The 27,308-nt window shown below is 43.8% G+C and overlaps 1 protein-coding gene across 2 annotated transcripts; it reads right to left on the reverse strand.

Moving 5' to 3' along the window:
• Nucleotides 1-10: 10 nt before the first annotated feature.
• Nucleotides 11-27,308, reverse strand: TMEM179 (transmembrane protein 179). 2 transcript variants are annotated; one of them, XR_016313167.1, is made up of 5 exons: nt 26,967-27,308; nt 19,243-19,380; nt 12,548-12,626; nt 3,041-3,352; nt 11-220 (listed from the first exon to the last, which is right to left on the reverse strand). XR_016313167.1 is itself a non-coding variant. In XM_089680292.1 (4 exons), exons 1-4 carry the CDS (start codon nt 27,296-27,298, stop codon nt 3,173-3,175), a joined length of 729 nt encoding a protein of 242 aa, XP_089536418.1. In that variant the 5' UTR covers nt 27,299-27,308; the 3' UTR covers nt 11-3,172. The 2 variants fall into 2 exon arrangements, 1 of the variants encoding a protein (XP_089536418.1); XM_089680292.1 differs by having other exon boundaries at nt 11-3,352.

A 27,308-nucleotide genomic window follows, 5' to 3' on the forward strand; every position in this document is an offset into this window, starting at 1 on the left:
ATCTCTAAGACTGGGAACAAACAGAATGTTTATTGGTGCCTTTAGAGTCCCACTTTTTTCCCTTTATTTTCACCCGGTATTTCTGCCAGTAACACGCTTCCAATCCTAGGGTGACAACACTCACCGTCCTCCTGTATCAGACCAACAAAGGCATGGCAGGATTACTGAAGCATGTTCCCCTCCTATTCTCCCTAACATAGAAGAGTGTGGTTCTGTAGTCCTGTGGGAACAATGTAAGGGATAACAGTCAGCACATACAGAAAGCACATAAAGTTGGCAGGTCACAAGATTTCTGGCGAATATCAAAAAGTGAATTTTTTGTACTTATCAATCAGATATAACAAAAGTCTTTCAATGGTACTCTTAACAAATCAAAAGAGACCAAACTGTATGCTACGCATGTCGTTTGAAGCAATTCTGTCCATATTTTAAAAGCTTAAAGTAGAACTATAGGCAAAATGGAAAATTCTATCAAATACTTACCGTAATTTACCTTACCTAGTGCCAAACCATGGCAGCATATTACCACATGTATGCTACCAAACTGGCGCCAGGAAAATGGAAAAACATGACATGTCGTAATATTCTGCCATGTTGGCACCAGCAAAACTTTTTTTTTCATTGTGGATAGTGTAAGGGAGGATTATAACCCCTGTCAGGTTTGTCCTATTGAGGAGATTTACCTTCCCTTCCTGTCCCATACCTGAAACAAGAAGTGAGAGGAAATACCTGCAAAATAAGAGAATCCCTGGGGCCCCCCCCAAGGTCACCTGAACTGGCATCCACATTAAAAGATTTCCCCTCTATTATTTTTCTGGAGACAACCCAAAATTTGGGATTTTCATTTACGTTCACTTTTGATGATAAACAATGGTAAACAGGACAAATAGAGAGGATGAATCTCCCTAATAGGGACACAGACAGCAATAAAAACTGACAGGTGTTCTAACCCACCTCCACTCTATCCAGAACTTAACCCCTTGATGCCGAGCGCACGCAAATATGCGACCTCTTAGCGTCTGGGCCTTGATGCCGAGCAGCTGCATATTTGCATGCAATTAGAAAATACATATGTGCTGAGAGCACGTGCCCTGCGTGCTTCCAGCACATATGTCCGTGACTCATGGAAAGATCCCGATCTCTCCTTTCAATTGGGGCCTTTTCCGATCGTGTGACGGCGAATCACGGTGGTCACATAACCCAAAAACCCCACCCGCCTCCCGGCTTCTGAAACTCTTAAAGGGCCGGGAGGTGCCGGCGCAAATTGATTTAAAAAAAAGTTTTGCTTTTAGTTATACTTTAAAAAATTGGGCTTGCGGGTAAAAGGCAGCAAATACTACGTACCTGTCACATCTCCAAGGCAAACAATCTTTGCAGTCTTAAAGAGATAAGGCTGCTCAAGGATGTTCAGCACTTATTTAAACAACAAAATCATTATGTTTGATTGAACCTGGACACCCTGGTCTAATTGGTTTAAAAACTACAATTTAAGACACTAATGGCAAATCTCATACTTTGTGCACGACTTAACCCGGTACTTATGGAATAATGAGCAGATTTATGTTACAACATGATTACGACAGAGGTTTTATCTTTTTTCCTATATGTTTAGACCTTTTATAGTCTTTTTATAACATAAGGATACTATGATATCCTGCTTATAATGAACGTTAGGAGTTACCCAGCACTTTCTGTTTGTATATTCTCACTGTGATACAAATAAAGTTTTTTACATTTTTCTTACCCATATAATGTGTTTCTGAGATCATTATCATTTGTGATCTTATGATACTAATTGATCTGTTATTTTTCCTTTGCTCTTTTGTTTCTATATTATCTCTTATTTAGAAAACGAAATAAAAATGTATTGAGAAAAAAAAAAAAAGAATATTCAACACTTTGCGACACATTGGATGCCATGTCCCCCACTGTGGTTCTGCACTGCAGCCACTATGTAACTACCCTGCAAGTACAAGTAGAGGGGCCAGAAAAAAAGCACAGATTGGCAGAGCAGACATTGGAACATGTAAGTATTGTTTTCTTTATAGGTAGGCCTCTTTTTCATATACTGCGACCAAGTGTCTTTAAATTTTGGGACGGGTCTTTATTGTTATCTGAGATCCCACTGGGGAGATTTTCCGTCAAGTCTCCTCCTGGGGGCTGATGACAAATCCATCAAAGAGAGGACAAATTGAAAGTTCAGCTAGAAAAAAAGCCCTGGGAGTCACCTTGGCAGGAAGTGAAGGTAAATTCCAATAGTGGGGTACAACAGTAATGAAAACTTTAAAAACCAAGCAAATTCTTGCCCACTCTATTCAAAACATTAAAAAAATTCCACTGTAACTACATTTCTATAGTTCTGATTGGTTGCATTGAACTACAGAACATCTTTGATTTCAGTCACTGAACACACCTTCTGTTTACCCCACCCTACTCACCAGTTCACAAGAGCAGTTTATGGATCCTACAGAGATATTTAAAAAAAAAGCATACTGTAACTTTGGCTTAAATCAAACTTGTATAAAACTGAATTACTTAAAGGCTTTGCTCACCCAACACTGATATTCCTCTTGTTGGGTAGATGCTGAAGTTAAACCACACAATAATCTTTTATAAGTCTTGGGGACTCAATTGGTGAGATCTTTGTGGCGAGTTCCTGGCTCTGCTGTAGCCAATATAAGGGGTTCCCACTCTCCCTGTTGGATTGTAATATTTATTTTATATTACAGAGAATGCAGCTGAAGGAGCGGGAAAGCACAAAGGTTGGTGGGAACACACAAAAACACCAAGTGGGTGAGTCAGACATGGTTGCAAGATCTCAGTGTTGGAATATCCAAGACTTATAAGAAGCCACTGCTTACCCAGCCCATTTATTTCCACCTATTAGTAAAATATCACCATTAGGTGGATCAACCTTTTAAACTTCAAGTTAGAGGAATGTAGCTCTCAGCAAACACTTGAAATGACTTGTTGCAATATGGCTCACATAACAGATCTCATAACAGTACCAACTGCTTGCTGGCAAATAATGGCAGCTTACTTGCAGAGAAGAAAAAAACCACACAGTGCCACTTTATAAGAATTGATTAAGAGGAAGTTAAGCAAACTAGAGGATACACCGAGGGCTTTCATTTTCAAAATGTTGCAATGTGTTATGGCTTTGCTTGCTGGGTTATATCATTCCACTCTTCTCTTCATGCATAGGGTTTCTGGGTGACGGCTTTCCAATCAAATGTTCCTTCTCTTGAATAAGGCTGTCCACCAGCTCTTCCTGTCTGTAATTGTGGTAGACCTTCAAGAATGCAAGGATAGTAATTCCCAGCCACGCAAGCCAGGAAGCCCAAAGACCAAACTAGAAAAAGACAAAAAACATTATCGTTGTTGGTAATTGCTCACACAGTGAAAGCAGATCCAACATAAACACAAAAATGGAATGTATTGCAGCTTAGCGGTCCTTATATGTGGTGGCTGCATTCGTTTTCTCCTTTTTCAGATTTGAAAATAAGGATTTTCAGCAACAGAAAAAATACCTAATCTTGCCAGAAATACAGTGCTCTTATCAATTCCTCTGAGCTGAACAATGAGCTGACTTTCAATGTTAGCTTACAGGCAGTTTCATACTGCTGCGCTGTGATTTGTCCGTGTAACCTGTGGTTTTCATGCAGGTTACCCACAGTTTCCCATAGACTTCTATTAGCTTGTGTGTTTCTGAAAGCACACCAAAGATGCAGCATGCAGGAATTTTGGCTAATTTTCAAAAGATGCACCAAAGCTCATTCTAATAGAAGTCTATAGGAAACTGCAGGTTCATTGTGCTAAACCCATGCTGCGGCCAAACTGCAGCGGGGCAGTGTGAATTCACCCTTACCTCACAGCATTGTAAAAAATTAACTATCACCCTCCCATTTATTGGAAATCAAGATATGACAGTGGCTGGTAGTCCTGTGTTAGTGCGACAACAAGAGCTCCTTCTAAAGGCACAGTGAGTGAGCGTTGTCACTCCAGGATAAGAGGTGTGCTACTGACAGGATCACCAAGTGAAAATAAATTAAAGCAGCAGTAAACCGCACTTAAAAACAAAAAAAAAAGTTTCCCTCTGCAAGGTAATGTCATAATGTGCTACTATGCATCACATACTAGCACATTATGAAGAACTTACCTTAAACCGAAGCCCTCCAGCAGCACGCTGTCACCACTGCAGAGGTTTCCATCTTCACCCGTTCTTCCTTCTGGGCTCGCGAGCTCTGGCCATCTGACTGGCTGAGCCGTGATGACGTCACTCTAGTGCATGTGCACAGGAGTCCTGGACCATGGCACAGTGCTCTGAAGGAATGTCACAGCTATGCTGTTCCTTCACAGTGCATGCGCTGGCTGTCAAAAGAAGCGAGTATCTCCTAAACTCGTTGATTGAATCCCAACCACAGCACCACCTGCCTGGAGTTTGCATGTTCTCCCTGTGCCTGTGTGGGTTTCCTCTGGGTACTCCAGTCTCCTCCCACACTCAAAAGACATGCTGGTAGGTGAATTGGTTCCTGTCTAAATTGGCCCTAGTATGTGTATGTATGAATGTGAGTTAGGGACCTTAGATTGTATGCCCCTTGAGGGTTAGGGACTGATGTGAATGTACTATACATTGAGGAACAGAACTATTTTACACCCTGCGATTTTGCAAGTTCTCCCACTCAGAAATCATGGAGGGGTCTGTAATTCACATTGTAGGTGCATTCCCACTCTGAGAGACAGAATTTAAAAAAAAAATACAGGAAATCACATTGTATGATTTTTAAAGAAAATTAAAAAAAAAAATCAGATACAATAGAGAAGGAATAACACTCTTATCAGATCTTTATTGCTGACCCCACTAGGTAGATCAGTGGTTGTCATCTCATTAGATAATGGGGGCCTCAAATGCAGCCCCTGACATCACCAAAGGGCTGCACACAGGGGCGGACTGACCATTCGTGCGCTCGGGCACTGCCCAAGGGCCCGGGGTCAGTAGGGGGCCCCATGAGATGCCCCTGGTACCTTTCATTGGATTTTCATAGGCTTTTTTTGGGTGTGGGTGAGGACACAGGGGCCCCATGATCCCCTATTGCCCGGGGGCCCCATGAGTTGTCAGTCCGCCACTGGCTGCACATAATGTTCAATACATGTAATGCTTGACTGTCAGAGACTGCAGACCTAGTACAGCAACTAATGGTCAGACTGGAGACATAAGTTTTTTGGTTGGGGATGGCTGCAGAAGACAATATAAAACTGGGAACACGTTACATGAGGCTAGTAGAGATCAACGCTATTACCCTAATCAATGTTCCCACTATAGACTGCAGAGATCCAAGGGCCACATATCTTATACCAAAGGGTCACATGTGGCCCTCTGGCCATAGGTTGTGCACCAGGGAGGTAGATTCATGCTCTCTGTTTGTCCTGATAAAGTTTGTCACAGAGAAATACATTTATAAACAATCCAATATGTTATAGTTGTCACTGAAACAGGAATAGGTGGAAGAGCTTCCAATGGAGACACCTGTTCCAGTGAGATCTACATAAAGAGGATGTAGCTTACTTTTAAGACATTTTTCTCTCACTTCTTGTCCCATGTTTTGGTTATACATACGGTTCGACCTCTTGTTGGTGGCACTATAGCCGAATAACAGTTACAGCACAGTCGTCCAGTTCTGGGAGGGGGTCATATGACATCCTCCCAGAACAGCCCCCCTCCCGCAAGCCCACAGCGGCGTGCACCTGGCACTCTGTGTTAGCTGTGTCCATTGAACACAGCTGATCACATGACATGGCAAAGGGTCAATGGCAGTGGCCGCTTACCATGTGATCAGCTTTGTCCAATCACAGCTGATCACCATGTAAACACACTTGTCGGTTATCCGCAGTACTTTCCTTTTCCTTACTCTGAGGAAAGTACTTCTGATACTGGCAAGTCTTAAAGTAGACATCTACACTGATAATCAGTGCCCTGATTATCAGTGCAGTCCCAAAAATGCCCATCAGTGCTGCTAGTCAGTGCCACCTATCAGTGCTGTCAGTCAGAGCCGTCTATCAGTGCGGCAAGTCAGTGCCACCTATCATTGCCTTTCAGTGCTGCCATTAGCACCCATCAGTGCCCATCATTGCCCACCAGTGCCACATATCAGTGCAGCATCATCAGTGCCTTCTTATCAATGCCCACCAGTGCCGCCTCATCAGTGCAGCCTAACAGTGCCCATCAGTGCTGCCTATCAGTGCCACCTCATCAGTGCAGTCTATCAGTTTCCAAACTTTTATAATAGAACCTAAGAAAAACATTTTTTTTTGGTCTATTTTTGTTTATTTAGCAAAAAACAAAGCACACAGTGGTGGTTAAATACCACCAAAAGAAAGCTGTATTTGTGTGAAAAAAATTATAAAAATTTCATATGAGTACAGTGTTGCATGACCACGCACTTGTCATTCAAAGTGCAACAGCACTGAAAGCTGAAAATTGGCCTGAGTGTAAAAGTGTTTAATAACCTCAGAAGCTCTGAAGTGTAAAGTATTACAAGCCAAAAACTACTGGGAGTCATCTTTTAATTAATGTACGCCGATCAGCCGTAACATTATGACCATCCACCATAATCCAACAGGGCATGGATTCCACTAGACTTCTGAAGGTATGCTGTAATATCTGGCATCAAGCTGTCTGAAGCAGATCCGATCCTTTAAGTCTTGAAAGTTGTGAGGTGGGCACCCCATGGTTTGAACTTGTTTTTCAAACACCCTACAGATGCTTGATTGGAGTCTGCAGAATATGGATGCCGAGTTAATACCTTGAACACGCTATTGTGTTCCTTAAACCAGGGGTTAAATTTTCGAGTCCAGACCTACTAGCCCGGAGGTCTCCAAACTATGGCCCTCCAGGTGTAGAGGAACTGCAAGTCCCATGAGGCCTTGCAAGACTTTGACAGTCCCAGCAAGACTCCCAGAGGCAGAGGCATGATGGGACTTGTAGTACTGCAACAGCTGGAGGGCCATAGTTTGAAGACCCCTGTACTAGCCGGTCACAAAACTTACTCACCACCAGTTGCCCCACCCAACTTTGCCTAGGTCCGCCCACAATATACATTACTGAGTAATGTATATCCCAGCTCCCCTGTACTCCATTATAGTGATATGACATGTATACAGTACTTACTGTCCCTCCGAGTCCCCCGCAGCGGTGGAGAGGGTGTCTCCTCTCAGCGGAGGAGAGCGGACCTCTCCTGCACCTGTCCCCTCAGCGGTGGTGCCGCAGAAGCCGGAAACCAGAAGTTGTAAACCAGAACTTGGCTTCAAAATGAAGCTTGGAGCGCATGTGCAGTCGCTCCATGCTTCATCTGTGCTCGCCGCTCGCCACAGAGGAATTTCTCCTCGCATTTGGCGAGCAGGTGAGCGGCTTTTTCAAGCCCTGCCTTAAACCATTCTTCAATTCATCAGACCAGGTCACCTTCTTCCATGGCTCTGTGGTCCAGTTCTGATGTACCCAATGTAGGGCTTTTGGGTGTGGACAAGGGTCAGCATGGACACCCTGACCGGTCTGCAGATACACAGCCCCATACAAAACAAACCGCGATGCTCTATGTGTTCTGATACCTTTCTATCAGAACCAGCATGACATTTTTCAGCAGTATAAGCTACAGTAGCTCTTCTATTGGATCAAACTACACAGGCCAGCCTTCGCTCCCCAAGAGCATCCATGAGCCTTGGGCACCCATGACCCTGTTGCTGGTTTTTCACTGGCCCACTTTTGGTAGGTCCTGACCACTGCAGAGCTTGTGGGAACATCCCACAAGGGCTGCAGTTTTGGATTTGCTCTGACCCAGTTGTCTAGACATTACAATTTGGTCCTTGTCACTCAAATCCTTACACTTGCCCATTTTTTTTTTTTGTGCTTTCAACACATTAAACTCAGGGACAACATGTTCACTTGCTGCCTAATATATTCCACCCACTTTCAGATGCCACTGTTACAAAATAATCAATGTTATGCACATTACCTGTCACTGGTCATAATGTTATGGCTGATCAGTTTATAGCACGTGTACCAAATTGTGTGAACTTTTGCCCAGATTTTTTTCTACATGTGCTGAGGGAACACACAGTCTTCTGCATACGATCACTCTCTACAGTCTGGCCTCACTGCCGTAGGAATGATATGTTTTACCAAAATGTGACAGCAACTTGTCCTGGGCCATGGATTAGTGACATGGATTACAGTACATATTTCTAAATTTGATTTCTGATTCTCACTCGTTGTTAAGTTGATAAACACAATGCGTTGGGTAAGGAAATACTGGACATTAAAGGCAGACTTGCAATAATAAGCCTGCCAGCCTTTGTTTGTATATTTGATGAAATGTAAAAGTCATCTTGAAAGTCATATCAGGTGATACCACTGCAAGGTAATACTCTCAAAAGGCAACTTTGCAAATCTATGAATGGAGCCCTTAGAAAATCAATGGCGCGTCTTTTATACCCGCTATTTGCATTTAAATTGGGTAAATGAGATGGGGTTTTCAAGAACATGATGCTTTCACAAGGTCAGAATCAGAATCTTTGTCAATCAATCCTGTAACAATATTTTACTAACCTATGGGTGTCATAGTGAAATTACATGGATGTGCAAGATGAAGTGCAGAAATACGTGGTGAAGAAAAATATTCTGGTGGAGTATTATATAAAGTGTACCTGTCAGCAACATAAACATAAAAAACTGGGTACAGAAGTAAAATTCAAGTGCCTTCTGGGGAAACTATAACATACCAATTATGACACATAGGGGTTGATTTACTAAAACTGCAAAATCTGGTGCAGCTGTGCATAGAAACCATTCAGATTCTGGGTTTTTTTGTCAAAGCATAATTGAACAAGCTGAAAAGGAATCTAACTGGCTACTAGGGATGCACCAATATACCGGCCAACGAAAATCATCAGTCGAAAATAGGGTTATCAATATGCTAATCATGCTGAATGGCATGCTGCGTCCAATAGACTTCAATGCAAAATCACATCCCACAGACTTCAATGCAAAATCGCATCCCATAGACTTCAATGCAAAATCGCATCCCACTGACTTCAAAGCAAAATTGTGTCCCACTGACACCAATGCAAAATTGCGTCCCATAGACTTCATTGCAAAATCGCATCCCATAGACTTCAATGCAAAATTGCATCCCACAGACTTCAATGCAAAATCCTTTATTTCAGTTATAGCACTAAGAAATTTATTTGGTTTCTTTGAGGTGGAATTTCTTTTTCTTTCAATGCAAAATCGCATCCCATAGACTTCAATGCAAAATTGTATCCCATAGACTTCAATGCAAAGTCATGTCCTATAGACTTCAATGCAAAATAGCTTCCCATTGACTTCAATGCAAAAAACACCCCTTAGTGACTTCAATGCAAAAACGCATCCAATAGGCTTCAATGCAAAATCACGTCCCATAAACTTCAATGTAAAATCACGACCCGTAGACTTCAATCCAAAATTAGGTCCAATAGCCTTCAATGCAAAATTGTGTCCCATTGACACCAATGCAAAATCGCGTCCCATAGACTTCAATGCAAAGGCGTGTCCTATAGACTTCAATGCAAAATAGCCTCCCATTGACTTCAATGCAAAAACACCCCCTAGTGACATTCATAGTGACGCCATTCACATTAATTAAATTTACAAAAAAAAAAATTAAACTGTCAGTTTTGGTTTTCGGCCAAGTGCACCTTGAATTTTTGGTTTTGGCACCAGAATTTTTATTTCAGTGCACCACTATTGGCTACCATTCACAGCTGCACCACATTTTGCACTTTCCTGTTTTAGTAAATCAACCCCATAGTGGTACGGACTTACCACAGCCATACTGTTGCTTTAAAAAATGTATAAAGTACAGTGGGGGCAGGATGAGTGCTGAGTCACATGACAAGTCATGTGACCGGCCTCTCCTACAATCATGCACAGAAAACTCCATGGGACACAAGTTCTACGCCATGGCATGTATTTTACAAATAACACCTAAAACGCAGATGAAGTGTGGAGTGTACATTGCGTTGTCCAGCAGAGACAGGATATCGGTTTCCACTATAAATAAGCCCCTGAGAGTTAAAAGTTGGTCCTGTGGGAGACGCTCTGCTATTGGCACTGCTAGGAATACTGTATATTAGATTATATTAGCTCTCCTGAGACGCGTGAGAAGAGATTTACTGACTGCTGTACTTTAGGGATTAGTACATTCACAAGTGACATTTCAGTAATGGATGAAGTCTGGTGGGCTAAGTTATCTGATGATTGCTTTTAAAGAATATGTAAACCCAACATATTCCTGATATGTGCCTGCTGTACCATGAACTTCTATGAAAAAGTCTCCTGTTCTCTTTGTATTGCTTCCTTTGTGTGAAATCCCGGGTGTTTCTGCCAGACCCTCTGCTTTCCTATTAAAAAATGGCCACACTAGATAGGAGAACACAGTGTGGTCAGTTAGGAACTCAATCTGCTCTCCTCCAATGATCAGACTTGTCCTGTCCCCCCCCCCCCTCCACCCATACAGCCAGTTTAGTGTACTGTTTTTTCTCCTCCCCCAGCTCTCTATGTAGCTGAAAACAGAGGATATGTGATCACTTATAAAAAATGGGAAAGACGGTGTTTGTGTTTTTTATGTCTATACACACACTTTTTGCCTTTCATTTCTATTTTAAACTGAACTGGTTGTTTTACAAGGTGAGAGTTCACATATACTTTAAGTCTTCGGGACCCCATTATTGAGCTGTCCAATCTTCTTACTCACCATGGAGTTTTGGGTGCTGTCACCTAACTTTAGTTTTTTCTACTGCTACTGTGTTCTCCATAATATAAGAATTTAAAGCTCAAAGGTCACACTGGACGCCCTCAAAAGTGCTGCAACAGTTGCACAGACTTAGGAGGTCAGCTATGGAAATCTTATCTCTGAATTCCCCAAAACATGAAAAAAATAGTAATTAAAATTTTGAGCATCTACAAAAAAAACTGAAATGTCAGTTTTGCATGGGGTGGACTTTTCAGTATAAGTATGCTTTGCTTTGTATAAGTCGTAATACGTTAATCAAATGAACTTCTGCTCTACAGTTGACCAATTCATCCCATATACTGTATGTATTGTGAGGGATTAGCCCAGTAGCGGGTTCTGCTTGACCCCCTAGATGAGTCAGAGCAGGTGAAAGAGGCTCAGCACGACAGCAGGATCTTGGGGAATAAAGCTGTGCTTTATTTACAAGGCTGGTGAACACACGGTGCATAAATTCAAAAACAGAAAAATAAACAAAAACATAAAATAAAGCCTTGCCACACTGGGCATCTAACTGCACACACAGATTCCTATCTACCTGTCTGGATACAGCCTATCGCTGCTCAGACACAGAGTGTTCACACAGTCCAAAATCACACAGATTTTGGCTGACTATACAATTTTCTGTCCAATTTCTGCCCAATTTCCTTTAGATTTACCTTCAACTATATAGTGCAAGGGCTTGCCCGATTGGATACAACTGAAAGTGTTCTTTAGGTTTGACCTCATATTATATGGTTTTTGGTAAATCTAAAGCAAAATTCTCAAGAAAATTGTATAGTGTATGGCCAGCCTTATGCAGGCCATAGATGGGTCAAAAATCGGCCGATTTTTCGCCCGAAAATAAAAGACAAAAAGAAGAAGAAAAAAGAAGGAGAGGATGAAGAAGAAGAAGAGGAAGAGGAAGAAGAAGAGGAAGAAGAAGAGGATGAAGAAGAAGAAGAAGAGGATGAAGAAGAAGAGGAAGAAGAGAAAGAAGAGGATGAAGAAGAGGATGAAGAAGAGGATGAAGAAGAAGAAGAGGAATTCCAGTCCAGCAAAAAGTGTCCCTGCAGAGAGCTCCGCTATTTCTTTGACAGTTCCTTGACATTTATAGCGGTTGCAACATTGTATCTCTTTGTTTCCAAATAAAAACATCTGTATCCTAAATGGATACAAATAGATACATTGTTGCAGCCGCTATAAATGTCAAGGAACTGTCAAAGAAATAGCAGAGCTCTCTGCAGGGACACTTTTTGCTGGCTGTAGACGGGATGAAAATCGGCCGATTTTTTTTACCACTGCTGGTAACGTCGGCCGCTTGAACGACTGATTTTTCATTTTTTTTTAAAAAAATCGGCTGATTTTTGACCCATCTATGGCCTGCATTACTCTCACCACAGTATAGTTTGCTTGCTCCCCAGCCTGTCCAGCACAGCAAACTGGTTCCAGGTTGGAGCATTCTCTCTATGCAGCTTGGGAGTTATATAGAGCCCAGAGCCCTTAACGCACTACAGCTGAGCTAATGACATCATCAGTGAGCCACACAGGCTCACTACACAGCACAACAGGAGAAACAGTCTGTGTTGTGTAGAGCATGGACCTGGGACAAATATACCTCCCATCCTGGACACATCCCTTAGTTCTTGCTGACCTCCTGTCACAGTATGTATGTATATTTGGAGAGACACAGAAAGGAAGTTTACAAGATTTATAAACTTTTTATTTTAATAACTACTTACCTGGGCAATTGCAAACTGGTCATAGAAAGATGAATTTTCTAGGTTAAGTTCAAGATCTCTGTCCTGGAGTTCTTCGCAGCTTTGGGAAGTTACAAAGCATATGATCAGATAAGTCAGAAAGTAAATGATAGAAAAACAAATGTTTGTTTCCTAAAGGAAGGTATTTGAAAGGACGAAAAAGTGAGAAGAGCAGTCAACCTTTCCAAACAATCAGTGGAAGTATGTACTTATTATGTCGGAAACAGGTCACTTAAAGTGTTACTAAACCCAGGACCCTGCATTCACTATATCTGGTCTCCCACAGTACACACAACATGGAAATGCAATTATTTTAGTAAATATAAGCTGCTAAATACCTTTTCTCATCAGCAGTTAGTCTTGTGACTTCTATTAAGTGTTCAGCTGAGCACAAGTTAAAGCTTGTAGGAGGAGTTTTCATTTTGCTCTTGGAGGATGCAGAACCCCTGACCTCTGTCTGGACAGTGCTGATTGGCCCTGTGCTGATCACATGCGCTCTCCCAAGGAAAAAAAAAACCTCTTTGGCAATACACACCAAACTGAGAATGCGCAGAGTGACTCCTCACAATATGTCTTATCAGGAGATAAGAAGTTGATACTGGAAAAAGGGGAGTCAGGATCAAACAGCGTTTTTATACACAGTGAGTATACCAAGCATGCTTTAGTGCATATACAGACTGATTTCACTGTTGTGGGTTTAAAGTGTACTTATCGCCAAAAATATTTTATTTTTTTACTTTTGAATAGTGTGGAAAGAGAATCCCTCTTAGATATTTAATGCTGTCTGTGTCCCGAGATTCTCCATTTGTCCTGGTGATCCTTGTCATCATTGTCACTGAGAAACAAAGTGACAGGAAATCGAACATTTTACACCCCTCACCAGAAGAAAAGGGAAGCGGAAAGCTGCCAAATAAATCTTCCACTTGATTCCTTGACAATTGTCTAAGGCTACAACTGCACCGGCGATTTGGCCCCATGCAAACTGCAGCGGGAGTAATCCTCTGACTCATATTGCTACTGTCAGTGGCTAGCTGTGGCTGCCGAGCCTGTCCACTATAATAACAGATGGTCGGTGGCCGCAGCTATTTGCAGCTGTCCGTACAGCCAGAAATTACCTGCAGTGATCATTGCTGGACACACTTTGCATCCAGCATCAATCACCACAGGTAATGGCTGCCCGTGTAGACAGCTGCAAATAGCTGTGCCCACCTGTGATTATAGTGAACCGGCATGGCAGTTGCTGACAGTAGCAGCAGGGAACAGAAGATTGCAGTTGGCAGTCGGGCTAATTCCCCCGTGCCAATGTAGCCTAACAGGGGATTTCCTCTCACTTTGGGGAGATTTCTTCTTTTAGCAGAACTTCAGCTAAAAGGAGAAGTTCCATTTATCTGCCTTCCCCTCCTCTTTAACATTTGGCACTTCATTTTTTTTTGGAGGGGGGGGGGATGGGTACCTGGTCTTGACAGGTACCCACTACCGCTTACTCCCAGAACGCCATGGGATCCGAAAGGATGACCACTCCCCTCTTCCCCTGCAGCCTTCTGGGACACATGGCGGGTCCCAGAAGGCTGTGGGGCTATTCATAAAGCGCAGCACGGCTTGTTCTTGAACAGTGGGAAGTCGCAAAGAGTCATAGCCGGCTTCCCACATTAAACATGCCGGCGCCAGGGACTGGCAAAGAGCAGGCTGGGAACAGGACAGCACTGGATCTCTGGATAGGTGTCCTATTATCAAAAGTCAGCAGCTACAGTATTTACAGTTGTGCTCAAAAGTTTGCATACCCTGGCAGAAATTGTGAAATTTTAGCATTGATATTGAAAATATTACTGATTGTGCCAAAAAATGCTCTTCAGTGGCATATTCAAGGCTTTGGACATCTTTTTATGTCCTTTTCCATCTTTATAAAGTTCCATTACCTTGTTACGCAGGACTTTTGACAGTTCTTTTCTGATCCCCATGGCTCAGTATCTAGCCTAGTCAGTGCTTCCGTGTAAGAGCTAACAAACTCATTGACTATTTATACACTGACACTAATTGCAATTTTAACCTCTAATTGGCATTTTAACCCGTGTGTGTCTGTACCAAGGCCAAACATTCCAGGAGAGGGAAACTTTTGATCCGGGCCATTTGGGTGATTTCTGTTATCATTATGATTTAAAAAGGAGCCAAACAACTATTTGATAATAAATGGCTTCATATGATCATCACCCTTCAATAAAAGAGCATTGTTTGGCATGATCAGTCAGATTTTCAATATCAATGCCAACATTTCACAATTTCTGCCAGGGTATGCAAACTTTTGAGCACAACTGTATAGCTTCTGACTTTGAATTTTGAATTTCTAGGGTGAAGAACCGCTTTCATTTCTGTTGCATCTTCAGGACAAGAAATGAAATAAACTCTTTCCATTAGGACACGGACAGCAAAAAATAAACTTAAAGCTGAATTCCAACTATAGGTGTTTCTGTATATTTACACTGGTCCTGAATGGACCAATGTAAGTTTATATATGACATACCTGTCCGATCCCTGTGGAAGCGGACAATCACTGTAGTAGCCACAACTACTACAGTGGCCTTCGCTATTGTCTGGGTCTCATGTTGAGAAACTGCACTGCTGCATAGTAACCACAGGCAGTCGCTTAATCAAGCACCAATCAGAGAAAGCCTTGCATTTCCCTCAATGAATGCAAAGCATTCTCCTATTGGAGGAGGATCATTTTAATAGCATTGGCTACTACAGTGATTCTCTGCTTCCACATGGATCAGCTAGGTATGGACTAGGTATACTTATATTAGTCCAAGTCAGACCAATGCAAGTATGCAAAAAAATCCATGCTTAGAGTTCAGCTTTAGCTCTTGCTATCTAACAATTTTGGCATACATACACTTCAATAGCCAGCTTCCCTGTTTCTGCTTATATTTTCTTCTATTCGTTGCTGCTTTGTTTACCTGTTAGAGCAGAATACCTGCTATGTCTGGGTACAGAGAGTAGGTGACTTTCTACTCTTCTTCCCATGATGCAGTGGTGCAATTGGCAGGGCTGGGGGCTGTTACTTGGGGGCAGGTAGAGAGTACTTAGCCCTGTGCAAGTTAGATAGACTTTGAGCATGAAAGGGGATATTTTTTTTTTACTTGGCTCCAACAGGGGACCAAGGAAGCAGAACAGTGAATGATAAAAGCGTAAAAGGGGCAGCGATTAAGAATCTTTTATTTTCCCCAGAATGGTAAAAGTAAAGGTTCACAATAAACTGTAAAATGCTGAAAGCTGGTGGGTTGCTATAAAGAATACAATATAACTAGTCTTTGCTCTTCTTAAATATGATCTTTATCCAGGCATGGAAGAGGATCCAAGAAATGTGATTTATAGAGCCAGCTTACAGATTTCAGGCTGTCAGTGCGATATTAGACTCCAGGCTTAAGTCATATATAGTCCGGTAAATCTTCACTTAAAAGGATTGGAATTGAATTAATTGTGTACAAAGCTGGAGAGTGACCGCTGATATGCTTTTGGGATTAGTAAGACCTAATGCTTACCATAAGGACTCCAGTGCTGACAGTACAGCACAATACCAAGGCGATTTAAAGCAAACCTTTCCTAATAGCAATGAAGGACCAGTCACTGCTATCCTCCTTCTGAAAATACTAGTTGCCTGGTTATTATGTAGAACCACTGGCTTCAATAGCTTCAGTCACTAAGCCAGAAGAAGTATGCATATCAGGAAGGTTGGAGAAAAGTCAGAGGTTCTTGTCTACTCTGAGGAAGAGGTTCTGCCTCGAAACGCGTCAAATGTGGAGGCCTACAGTCCCTCAACAGCCACCATCTAGGGAGATTGGACCATGCTGTCTTTTTTCTGATGTGCCTTTGAATTTATTCTTTTGTGAGTATACTACTTTTTATTCAATAAATCAAATTTTTAGAAGGTAATGCACTAGGCCTGTGAGCCCTGTTTGTTTCTTTGCACACAGGTTCTTGTCTACTTACTTGTTTCTGAGTCAGTGTCTCTAAAGCTGGCTTTACACTATTAGATTTTATTTCATTCAGCCTGCGAGCTATATAGTGCAGGATGATGAATCTCCCACATGGCTACTGTTTTCTGACACTCAGCTAAATCAACACCTGAGACTCTTTGTTATGTCCCTCAAACAATTCTTGAGCCATTTTTGCAGTGTGGCAGGGTTCATTATCCTGCTGAAGAAGGCCACTGCTGTTTCCATGAAGGGGTATACTTGGACAACAACAATGTTTAGATAGGTGGTAAGTGTTAAGTAACATCCACATATATGGCAGAACCCAAGGTTTCCCAGCAGACCATTGCCTAAAGTATCACACTGCCTCCGCCGGATTGCCTTCTTCCCATACTGCATCCTGGTGCCATCTCTTCCCCAGGTAACCGACACACACACGTGTCCATCCACATGGTGTAAAAGAAAATGTGATTCATCAGACCAGGCCACCTTTTTCCATTGCTCTGTGGTCTAGTTCTGATGCTCACATGCCCACTGTAGGCACTTATGGTTGTGGACACGGGTTAGCATACACAACAACCTGCAGCATCTATATTTTCTGCTTTCAACACAATAACTTCAGGAACAACATGTTTATTTGCTGCCTAATATATCCAACCGACTTTCAGATGCCATTGTAATGAGATAATCAATGTTATTCATTTAATCTGTCGACTGTCATAAAGTTAAGGCTGACTGGTAAGATAGAGAATGATTGAGACCTGTCCCAACATTTTTTATATATATATATATATATATATATATACATACATATATACACACACAGTACTATGTGTTAATTTACAAAATGCAAAGTGAGCAAACAGAAGAAAAGTCCAAATCAAATCAAAATTTGGTGTGACTATCCTTTGGTTTCAAACCTGCATTAATTCAATTCATCAAGCTCTTTTGAAGAGACTGGCAAAAAGAGAAGAGAAAAAGGACCCGGCAATGTTGAGAACCGTAGGCGCAGTGGTCGGCAAGGAAACTTAATGCAGCAGATGGAAAAATGGAAGACACATCATGCTTACTTTTCTTCAACATCGGAAGATGTCCAGCAGTGCCATCAACACAGAACTGACGGTAACCAGTTGGAACAAGGTACACCCATCTACTGTTTGGAGAAGTCTGGTCAGAGGTGGTCTTCATAGAATTGCAGCCAAAAAGCCATACCTCCGACATGGAAAGAAGGTTAAGCGACTCAACTATGAAGGAAAACAAAGGAACTGGGGTGCAAAAAAATGGCAGCAGGTGCTCTGGACTGAAATATGTGGCTGTAGCAGGAGGCAGTGTGTTTGCCGAAGGACTGAAGAACACTACAATATTGAAAGTCTGCAAGAAACAGCGAAAGCATGGTGGATGTTCCTTGCAAGTTTGGGGCTGCATTTCTGCAAATTAAGTTGGAGATTTGGTCAATGGTGTCCTCAATGCTGAGAAATACAGGCAGATACTTATCCATCATGCCATACAATCAGGGATGTGTGTGATTGGCCCCAAATTTATTCTGTAGCAGGACCATGACCCCAAACATACAGCCAATGTCATGAAAAGAGAAGTATGGGATTTAATTTGTTTCACAAATCATACTTACCTAGGTTGATGCAGCATCGGTCTAATGCTGAGTCTGTCTCGTGCCGACTCTAAGAGTGAGAACTCAGCGATCACATGACCGCTGATCACTGAGTTCTCACAGCTGCTCTGAGCAGAGAGCGGTAACTATCAGTCACCGTTGTCTGCTCTGCCCCCACCCTGCGTTCACAGGAGTGCTGGGCTGTGGAGGGGGAGGAAGCAACTGGCTCAGGCTCTCAGCGGTCTGCTGAGAGGCTGAGTCATGTGCCACTCCAGATTTGGGGCGGATCCCGACTTTAAAGTCGGGATCTTTCCCCAGCTTGGACTGGCTGAGTGATGTCAGCCGACAGTGGGCTTCAACCCACTGTCAGCTGAAAACGGGTCACAGGAGTGCAGAACGAACTGCACTCCTGTGATCCACAGTCCTTGAAATGATGGTGTGGCCCCCATGGAGCCCTGATCTCTACATCATGGAATCTGTCTGAAATTACATGCAGAGACAGAAGGATTTCAGGCAGCCTACATCAACAGAAGATCTGTGGTTAGTTCTCCAAGATGTGTAAAACAACCTACCTGCCGAGTTTCTTCAAAAACTGTGTGTAAGTGTACCTAGGGATATTAAAAAATTGATGCTGTTTTGAAGACAAAGGGTGATCACACCAAATGATGATTCATTGATTTGATTTGATTTAGATTTCTCTTCTGTTCATTTGCTTTTGTTAATCAATAAAAAAGTAACATAAAAAATACATGGAGGCTCCATTGCTGACCTCTGCCCGGCTTTCATGCTGACCTTCTGGCACTAGCCCCGGAAAGATTGTAGATCAAGACTTGTGACATTTCTCCAACCTTCCTGACATAATATTCTGGGTTGATGATACAAGCTACTGAAGACATAGGTTGGACACAGCCAACTAACTAGAATTTTCAGAGGAAGGTCAGTACTGGCAGTTCCTGTATTTCCCCCACTGTAGGTTTAGTTCAAGTCGATTCCAATCATACCCATGTCCACAAAAACATGAAAAAGACAGCAGAGTCATTGTAAAATAGATTTTCTATTTTCAACTCATAAAAGGATGTCCATAAATCTTTTCCACCAACCTGTTGGGCATACTTCCTTTCTCCGTAATTGCGTCGCACCACATGTTAAACCCAACGCTCACGATGGTGCTGGCAATAAAGGTAACGAAAACCACAAAAGAGCTGATCAGCAGATTTAGGAAAGCGTAAAAGAAAGAGCTGTAATAAAAAAAGAAAGGTAATATAACTCATGGGAAACTCAAAGAATGCCATAAGCAGACGCTCCAAACAGCATCCAGCCAGCACAGAGCAGAAATAAGTGCTCTCCTAAGACATCTGTTTTAATTAATAACACAGCGGAGACACGGGAAAACTCAAGATTACTCTGCCCGAGCCTCATTATCCTTGTCACTTAAATACTCTATTTTTTTTAATCTAATGAGATTCTACATCATAAATCCTAAACCGTCTTCTAACCATGTATCCCATTGCTCGACCACAAACAGGTAGAAGACAGGATTCAACACCTACAGTGATTAAAGTACACTGCTGTCCTACATGTTTGTCTTTAATGTTGTAACAGAGGACTGTAAAAAAAGACATAAAGCAGAACTAAAGCCATAAACAAAAAAGTAATATATTGCAGTTTACTAGATACAGTCATGGCCAAAATAGTGGCACCCAGGGGCGGACTGACCATTTGGAAACTCAGGCACTGCCCGAGGGCCCGGGGTCAGTAGGGGGCCCCATGAGATGCCCCTGGTACCTTTTTCATAGGCTTTTTTGAGTTTGGGCAAGGACACAGGGACCCCATGATCCCCTATTGCCCGGGGGCCCCATGAGTTGTCAGTCCACCCCTGGTGGCACCCCTGCATTTCTGTCAGATAATGCACCACTTTGCACAGACAATTGGTGCAATTACAAATGTTTAGGCATTCTCATGCTTATTTCTTTTGTTTGTATTGGTATGACAAAAAAAAAGTGAAGAAACAAAAAGCCAAATCTGACACATTCCATGAAAAAAAAACAAAAATGGACTAGACAAAAATACTGGCACCTTCTCAAAACTGTAAAAAATAATTGCATTCCACATTTTGTGATGCTCCTGTAATTTTTAATTAACCTCTTCACACCGACAGTACGCAAATATGTGGCCACTCGGCGGCTGGGCCTTGATGCTGAGCGTCCGCATATTTGCGCACCATTTGTAAACAAACTCCCAGCACATGTGTTGGCGTTCCAAGGAAAGGTCCTGATCTCCCGGTCTCCTTGCGATCGGGACCTTTCCGATCATGTGACTGCCGTGACAGCCAATAATGGTGGTCACATGACCCTAAACCCCACCCCGCCTCCCGGCATCAGAAACATTTTTGGAGTTTTGCATGGTATAAGATTTGGCTTTTTGTTTCTGCACTTTTTTGTGTCATACCAATACAAACAAAGCAATAAACATGAGAATGCCTAAACATTTGTAATTGCAACAATTTTCTAGAAGTGGAGCATCATCTGACAGAAATGCAGGGGTGCCAATATTTTTTGGCCAAAACGGTATGGTGGCTGCATTACTTTTCAGTCAAAGATCATTTTCAGCAAGTACAGAAAATATCCGTTGATCGCATCATAAATGCAATGTCCTTATCAATTCCTGCACGCTTAATAGAAAGATAAACAATCATATCTTTGTATCTTTGTTCTGTAAACGAATAATTCTCCCAACCCCCATGGCTGGAGATGAACAAAAGCAGACACATTTTAAGTCCAATGTGAAGAACAACTGTGGCTCCATCCGTATAGATGGGTGGTTTTGCCACCCAGGGACAAGAAGTGTGGTAACTGCAGGATTACCAGGTGAAACAATGTGGGGAAAAAAAGAATAAAAAAAAAAAAATACTGCTGCACAAAAAAAATGTTTTGGAGCCTGGATCTGTTTTAAAGTATTTTTTTACCCCAACAGTTCATATTCCTGATATGTGCGTGCCTGCTGTACCATATACTTATGTTAAACATTATCCTGTTCTCTTTGTATTGCTTCCTTTCTGTGAAATACCTGCCAATCAACCTGTTTTCCAATTTCAAAATGACCATGCTAGGCATAGAAAGACATCCTTCCAAGCATAATCAGTTTTCTGGGTGTGCTGGGAGAACAGCCTGCTTGTCCTCCAATAACCAAGACTGACATGCCTCCCTGACCAGACATTTACTGGAAAGATCAGTGTATTGCCATTTCTTTACCTCCTGCTGACATGCTCCCCTGATCATATAATTATTAAATATATATATATATATATATACTCCGCCAGGGGCGAACTGACAACTCATGGGGCCCCCGGGCAATAGGGGATCATGGGGCCCCTGTGTCCTTGCCCAAACTCAAAAAAGCCCATGAAAAAGGTACCAGAGGCATCTCATGGGGCCCCCTGCTGACCCCGGGCCCTCGGGCAGTGCCCAAGTTTCCAAATGGTCAGTCCGCAACAATACCCTTTTTTACAGTGTGTACCGATACTTTTTTATTTTTTTGTGCATGCTGATACCAATTACCGATACCTGCAGGGAACTGTTTTGTTTACACTTCAGCTGGCAGCACAGGAACCCCACTGACAGCTGAATGAGTGATCAGTTATGGACACAGGGGACCCGCTCCTCAACTATTTTGGTTTTCTCACCTGTTCACCCCTTATGGGCCAGAGCAATTTTTACATTTTTGCTAAATGTAACAAAACTACATAAAAAAAGACACACTTTCTTTTTTTGAGCAGTGCTAGTTTAAAACTAAATAGTGTTACTGCACCTAAACCAGGCACATTTTATTCTGTAATTTGTCCTGTTTAAAAAAATTACACAAAAAAATATGATTCTGGTACAAAGCATTGAAAAGTTATTTACAAATTAAATTTTTTTTTGAATGTTGCACTTTTTTTTCAAATGTGAAACGTAAATATATGTTAAAAGTGTGAAAATATTAACAAACAAAACAAACATTCCACTTCTATAGGCATTAATTACAGCTTAGCATACATTTGATATATATCTGAATAAAGGTTATATTTTAGATTCATCAACTGGCCAGATGGTGCGCAGGGACACGCACCCTCGTCTGGCACAGATTTAACAAAGCAAACAAAGACAAAAAGAAAAGTTTTAATTAGTAAAAGTTTATAAAATAGAAATAAACAAAAAAACAGCATGAAAGTAATTAAATGAAGGAGAATAAGGAGTTAATTAGGGCTTAGCGTAAACTAAGGGTTAATAAGGGGTTAAACAGAGGAATATTTAATTAAAAAGAAAAACTTTTTTTACTTGACTTGTTGATTTTAACTGACTTCATCTGCAGATGGACGTTCATCCCTTTGATCTGTAGATGAATAAACAGAAAGATACCAAATGAAACAATGTTTCTTTTTATGTTTTAGCAGCTGAGCAATGTTGTTGATAAACACTGTCAGGCTGCTTTTTTTTTTTGCTTTTTTTTTTTTTAACAGTTCCAATTGGAGTTGTTTACACTTCAGTGTCAGCAGAGTGGCAGCCCCAACAAGATAACTGACCACTTTTTTAAAACTTACATTTCAGCTGTCAGCAGGCTGACAGCTGAAAGAACTGAGCCTGAAGGTATGGGTTTCAGGTATTGGAGCATTTGCACCAGTAAATACACAAATGTCCCTTCTATTTTAGACCTATCTGGTTGTTTTACATAGATAAGGGTACACATGTACTTTAAGGATCTTTATTTTTGTCAATTCTCAAAAAATCTGCATTTTTACCCTGCATTTTTGTGAAAATAAGGATTTATATGCCTGATGTGCTATATTTGTGAATTAGGCCTACATGCTTGGTAAAAGGACAGGCAGGTACAAAGCCTGCGGTCCATATTTTCATCACACCTAAAAACATGTACACAATGTACTGTAGCCCTTATCAAACTGTTGGTGCTTGCATGACAGAAATGTGCAGCAAAGGGTGGGCTTTAATGCCCACACACCGCACATGTGTGTCACTTGACGGCTGATGTTTCTGTGCCAGGAATAAGCACAGTGTGTGCTCCCAGAGCAGAGACCGAGCTGTCAAAGAGAGCTCTCAGTCCCCACCAACGACTGGTAGCCAGTGGGACTTGCTCCCAATAATGTGACCACTGTGAGAGCCAATCACAGTGGCCATGTGATCTCCGATCCTTCCCATCCTCCAGGCATTCAGGAAAACTCACCAAAATAACATGAGATAACATAGAAATGTCCTTTATGATGACTTGAACCTAAACCACCACTTCTATAACACCCAAGGATTATCCAGACACCACGTCATCTTGTGCATCCCTTGATACCGCCTTACCTTGTCCTTCTCTTTCCCCCACCACCTTGTGAGAGAGGTGGAGGAGATAGAGAGAGATGGAGGAGAGAGAGATGGAGGAAAGAGAGGGATGTAGGAGAGAAAGGGATGGGAGGGATGGGGTAGAGAGAGAGATGGAGGAGGGAGAGGGATGGAGGAAAAAGAGGGGGACGGAGGAGAGAGGGGGATGGAGGTAAAAGGGGGGAGTGGAGTAAAAGGAGAGAGGTGAAGAAGAGAGAGGGATGGAGGAGGAGAGGGTGGAGGAGAGAGAGGGATGGAGAAGAAAGGGGGATGTAAAAGAAAGGGAGGGGTGGAGGAGAGAGACATGGAGGAGAAAGGGAGGGGTGGAGGAGAGAGGGGTGGAGGAGAGAGGGATGGAGGAGAGAGGGAGGGGTGGGGGAGAGAGGGATGGAGGAGAAAGAGGGATGGAAAAGAAAGGGAGAGGTGGAGGAGAGAGGCATGGAGGAGAAAGGGAGGGGTGAGGGAGAGAGGGATGGAGGAGAGAGGGAGGGGTGGGGGAGAGAGGGATGGAGAAGAAAGGGGGATGTAAAAGAAAGGGAAGGGTGGAGGAGAGAGACATGGAGGAGAAAGGGAGGGGTGGAGGAGAGAGGGGTGGAGGAGAGAGGGAGGGGTGGGGAAGAGAGGGATGGAGGAGAAAGAGGGATGGAAAAGAAAGGGAGGGGTGGAGGAGAGAGGGGTGGAGGAGAGAGGGATGGAGGAGAGAGGGAGGGGTGGGGGAGAGAGGGATGGAGGAGAAAGAGGGATGGAAAAGAAAGGGAGAGGTGGAGGAGAGAGGCATGGAGGAGAAAGGGAGGGGTGAGGGAGAGAGGGATGGAGGAGAAAGAGGGATGGAGAAGAGAGAGAGATGGATGAGTGAGGGTTGATGTACAAGTCCATCTAAATCTCTCTTGCCTCTAATGCCTGATCCACCTTTGGATCGCACTTCAGAGGCCACTGACAGGAAGTGAGGAAGTAATGTGACATGCCCTCACCAACTGCTTTAACCCCATTTTTGCTGACAAACCTGCCACAACCACATGCATTGCACGCAGTTGCAAGGAGTTTTTGGTGCTGGAATGTGCAGTGTATGGGGCTCGCCGCCCGCCACATGTTGGGTAAACTTTGCTGTGGGCCTGAAGTGAAGCATTGTGACCACGGCTTGTAAACATCCATCTTCTATTGCAGCTTTAGGGGGAATGGTTGCCGGGCAGCAAAACTTTGGCTCAACCACTCATTTCTGCCACACCCCAACCACATATCTAAATGAAGCCTAAGAGATGGAAGAGAGAGAGGAAGCCTAAGAGGGAGATGGAGAGATGGAGGGATGGAGAGATGGAGAGATGGAAGGATGGAGAGATGGAGAGCTGGAGTGATGGAGAGCTGGAGTGATGGAGTGATGGAGGGATGGAGAGATGGAGAGCTGGAGAGATGGAAGGATGGAGAGCTGGAGAGATGGAGAGCTGGAGTGATGGAGTGATGCAGTGATGGAGGGATGGAGAGATGGAGAGCTGGAGAGATGGAAGGATGGAGTGATGGAGGGATGGAGGGATGGAGAGATGGAGCGATGGAGAGATGGAAGGATGGAGTGATGGAAGGATGGAGTGATGGAAGGATGGAGTGATGGAAGGATGGAGTGATGGAAGGATGGAGTGATGGAGTGATGGAAGGATGGAGTGATGGAGGGATGGAGGGATGGAGAGATAGAGCGATGGAGAGATAGAGCGATGGAGAGATGGAAGGATGGAGAGATTGAGTGATGGAGAGCTGGAGGGATGGATAGATGAAGTGGAGGAGGGATGGAGAGATGGAAGGCTGGAGGGATGGAGAGATGGATGGATGGAGAGATGGAAGGATGGAGGGATGAAAGGATGGAGGGATGGAAGGATGGAGGGATGGAAGGATGGAGAGATGAAGTGATGAAGGAATGGAGAGATGGAAGGATGGAGGGATAGAAGGATGGAGAGATGGAAGGATGGAATGATGGAAGGATGGAGTGATGGAAGGATGGAGTGATGGAAGGATGGAGTGATGGAGGGATGGAGGGATGGAGGGATGGAGTGATGGAGGGATGGAGAGATAGAGTGATGGAGAGATGGAAGGATGGAGAGATTGAATGATGGAGAGCTGGAGGGATGGATAGATGAAGTGGAGGAGGGATGGAGAGATGGAAGGCTGGAGGGATGGAGGGATGGAAGGATGGAGGGATGGAAGGATGGAGAGATGGAAGGATGGAGAGATGGAAGGATGGAGAGATGGAAGGATGGAAGGATGGAGGGATGGAGGGATGGAAGGATGGAAGGATGGAGAGATTGAGTGATGGAGAGCTGGAGGGATGGATAGATGAAGTGGAGGAGGGATGGAGAGATGGAAGGATGGAGAGATGGAGGGATGGAAGGATGGAGGGATGGAAGGATGGAGGGATGGAAGGATGGAGAGATGGAAGGATGGAAGGATGGAGGGATGGAGGGATGGAAGGATGGAAGGATGGAGAGATGGAGGGATGGAGAGATGGAGGGATGGAGGAATGGAGGGATGGAAGGATGGAGGGATGGAAGGATGGAGGGATGGAGGGATGGAAGGATGGAGGGATAGAGGATGGAGGGAAGGAAGGATGGAGGGATGGAGGGATGGAAGGATGGAGGATGGAAGGATGGAGGGATGGAAGGATGGAGGGATGGAAGGAGGAGGGATGGAGAGATGAAGAGATGGAGGGATGGAAGGATGGAGGGATAGAAGGATGGAAGGATGGAAGGATGGAGGGATGGAGAGGATGGAGGGATGGAAGGATGGAGGGATGGAAGGATGGAGGGGAGGGATAGAAGGAATGGAGGGAAGGAAGGAATGGAGGGGGATGAGGGATGGAAGGTGGGGATAGAAGGATGGAGGAATAGAAGGATGGAGGGAATGGAGGGAAGGAAGGATGGAGGGATGGAGGATGGAGGAAGAGGAGAGATGAAGAGATGGAGGGATGGAAGGAGAAGAATGTCCGGCCATTCTTGCACTCCTGTCATGTCATTGCACTCCGGCATTGCTCGGCATGGCCTTCAGGCTGTGCCGGGCCGCCAGTGTCGTGTCACCTCCGGTCTTTGCGGGCCTGCCTCCAGTGGAGTGGCACTCGAGGATCCTGTCCTTGCTTTGGGATGGAGCCGATGGCAAGCTGTCCTTCCTCCATTGCTGTTCAGATGAAAGTGATGCCGTCAGGAAGGATGGAGGGGCAGGCATGGCTGGGATTGCATGCTGTCACGCCTGCATAGCGTGTCCGTGCCTCGCTAGGGATGGAAGGATGGAGGGATAGAAGGATGGAGGGATAGAAGGATGGAGAGATGGAAGGATGGAAGGAAGATGCCAGGTACGCGGAGGGTGGCGGTGATCGGTGTCCATGGTGCTGAACCCTCCGATATTCCATCCCCCGCCCGCACCCCTCCATCCTGGAGCCCGCACCCCGCCCTCTCCCCAGCCCCACCGATCGCCCCCCCGGTACTCACTCGTCGTGCCCCTTGCAGATGAGGAAGAGGGACCTCCAGGCCTGGAGGGCGGCGGCCAGCAGGGAGACGAGTCCGGTGAAGACGCTGAACCTGCAGGCGGGCTCCGGCCCCCACTCCTCCACAGTGAAGTGCTCCCTCTCCAGGGACACGTTCCCGCTCAGCCACACTCCCTCGGTGAAGAGCAGACATTTCCCGTGGAAGTCGGCGCTGTTCTCCGAGAGCGGGATGACGGCGATGAAGCTGAAGAGGAAGGCCAGGAAATAGAGCATACACTGAGCGAAGAGGAAATTGTTCATCGCCATCTTCACCGCCAGGAGCACTTCACCGAGCATGCGCAGAGAG

This window comes from Staurois parvus, unplaced genomic scaffold (assembly GCF_062004578.1).
Source record: "Staurois parvus isolate SC_StPar_1 unplaced genomic scaffold, SC_StPar_1.0 ptg000239l, whole genome shotgun sequence".
NCBI classification, from domain to species: Eukaryota; Metazoa; Chordata; class Amphibia; order Anura; family Ranidae; genus Staurois; species Staurois parvus.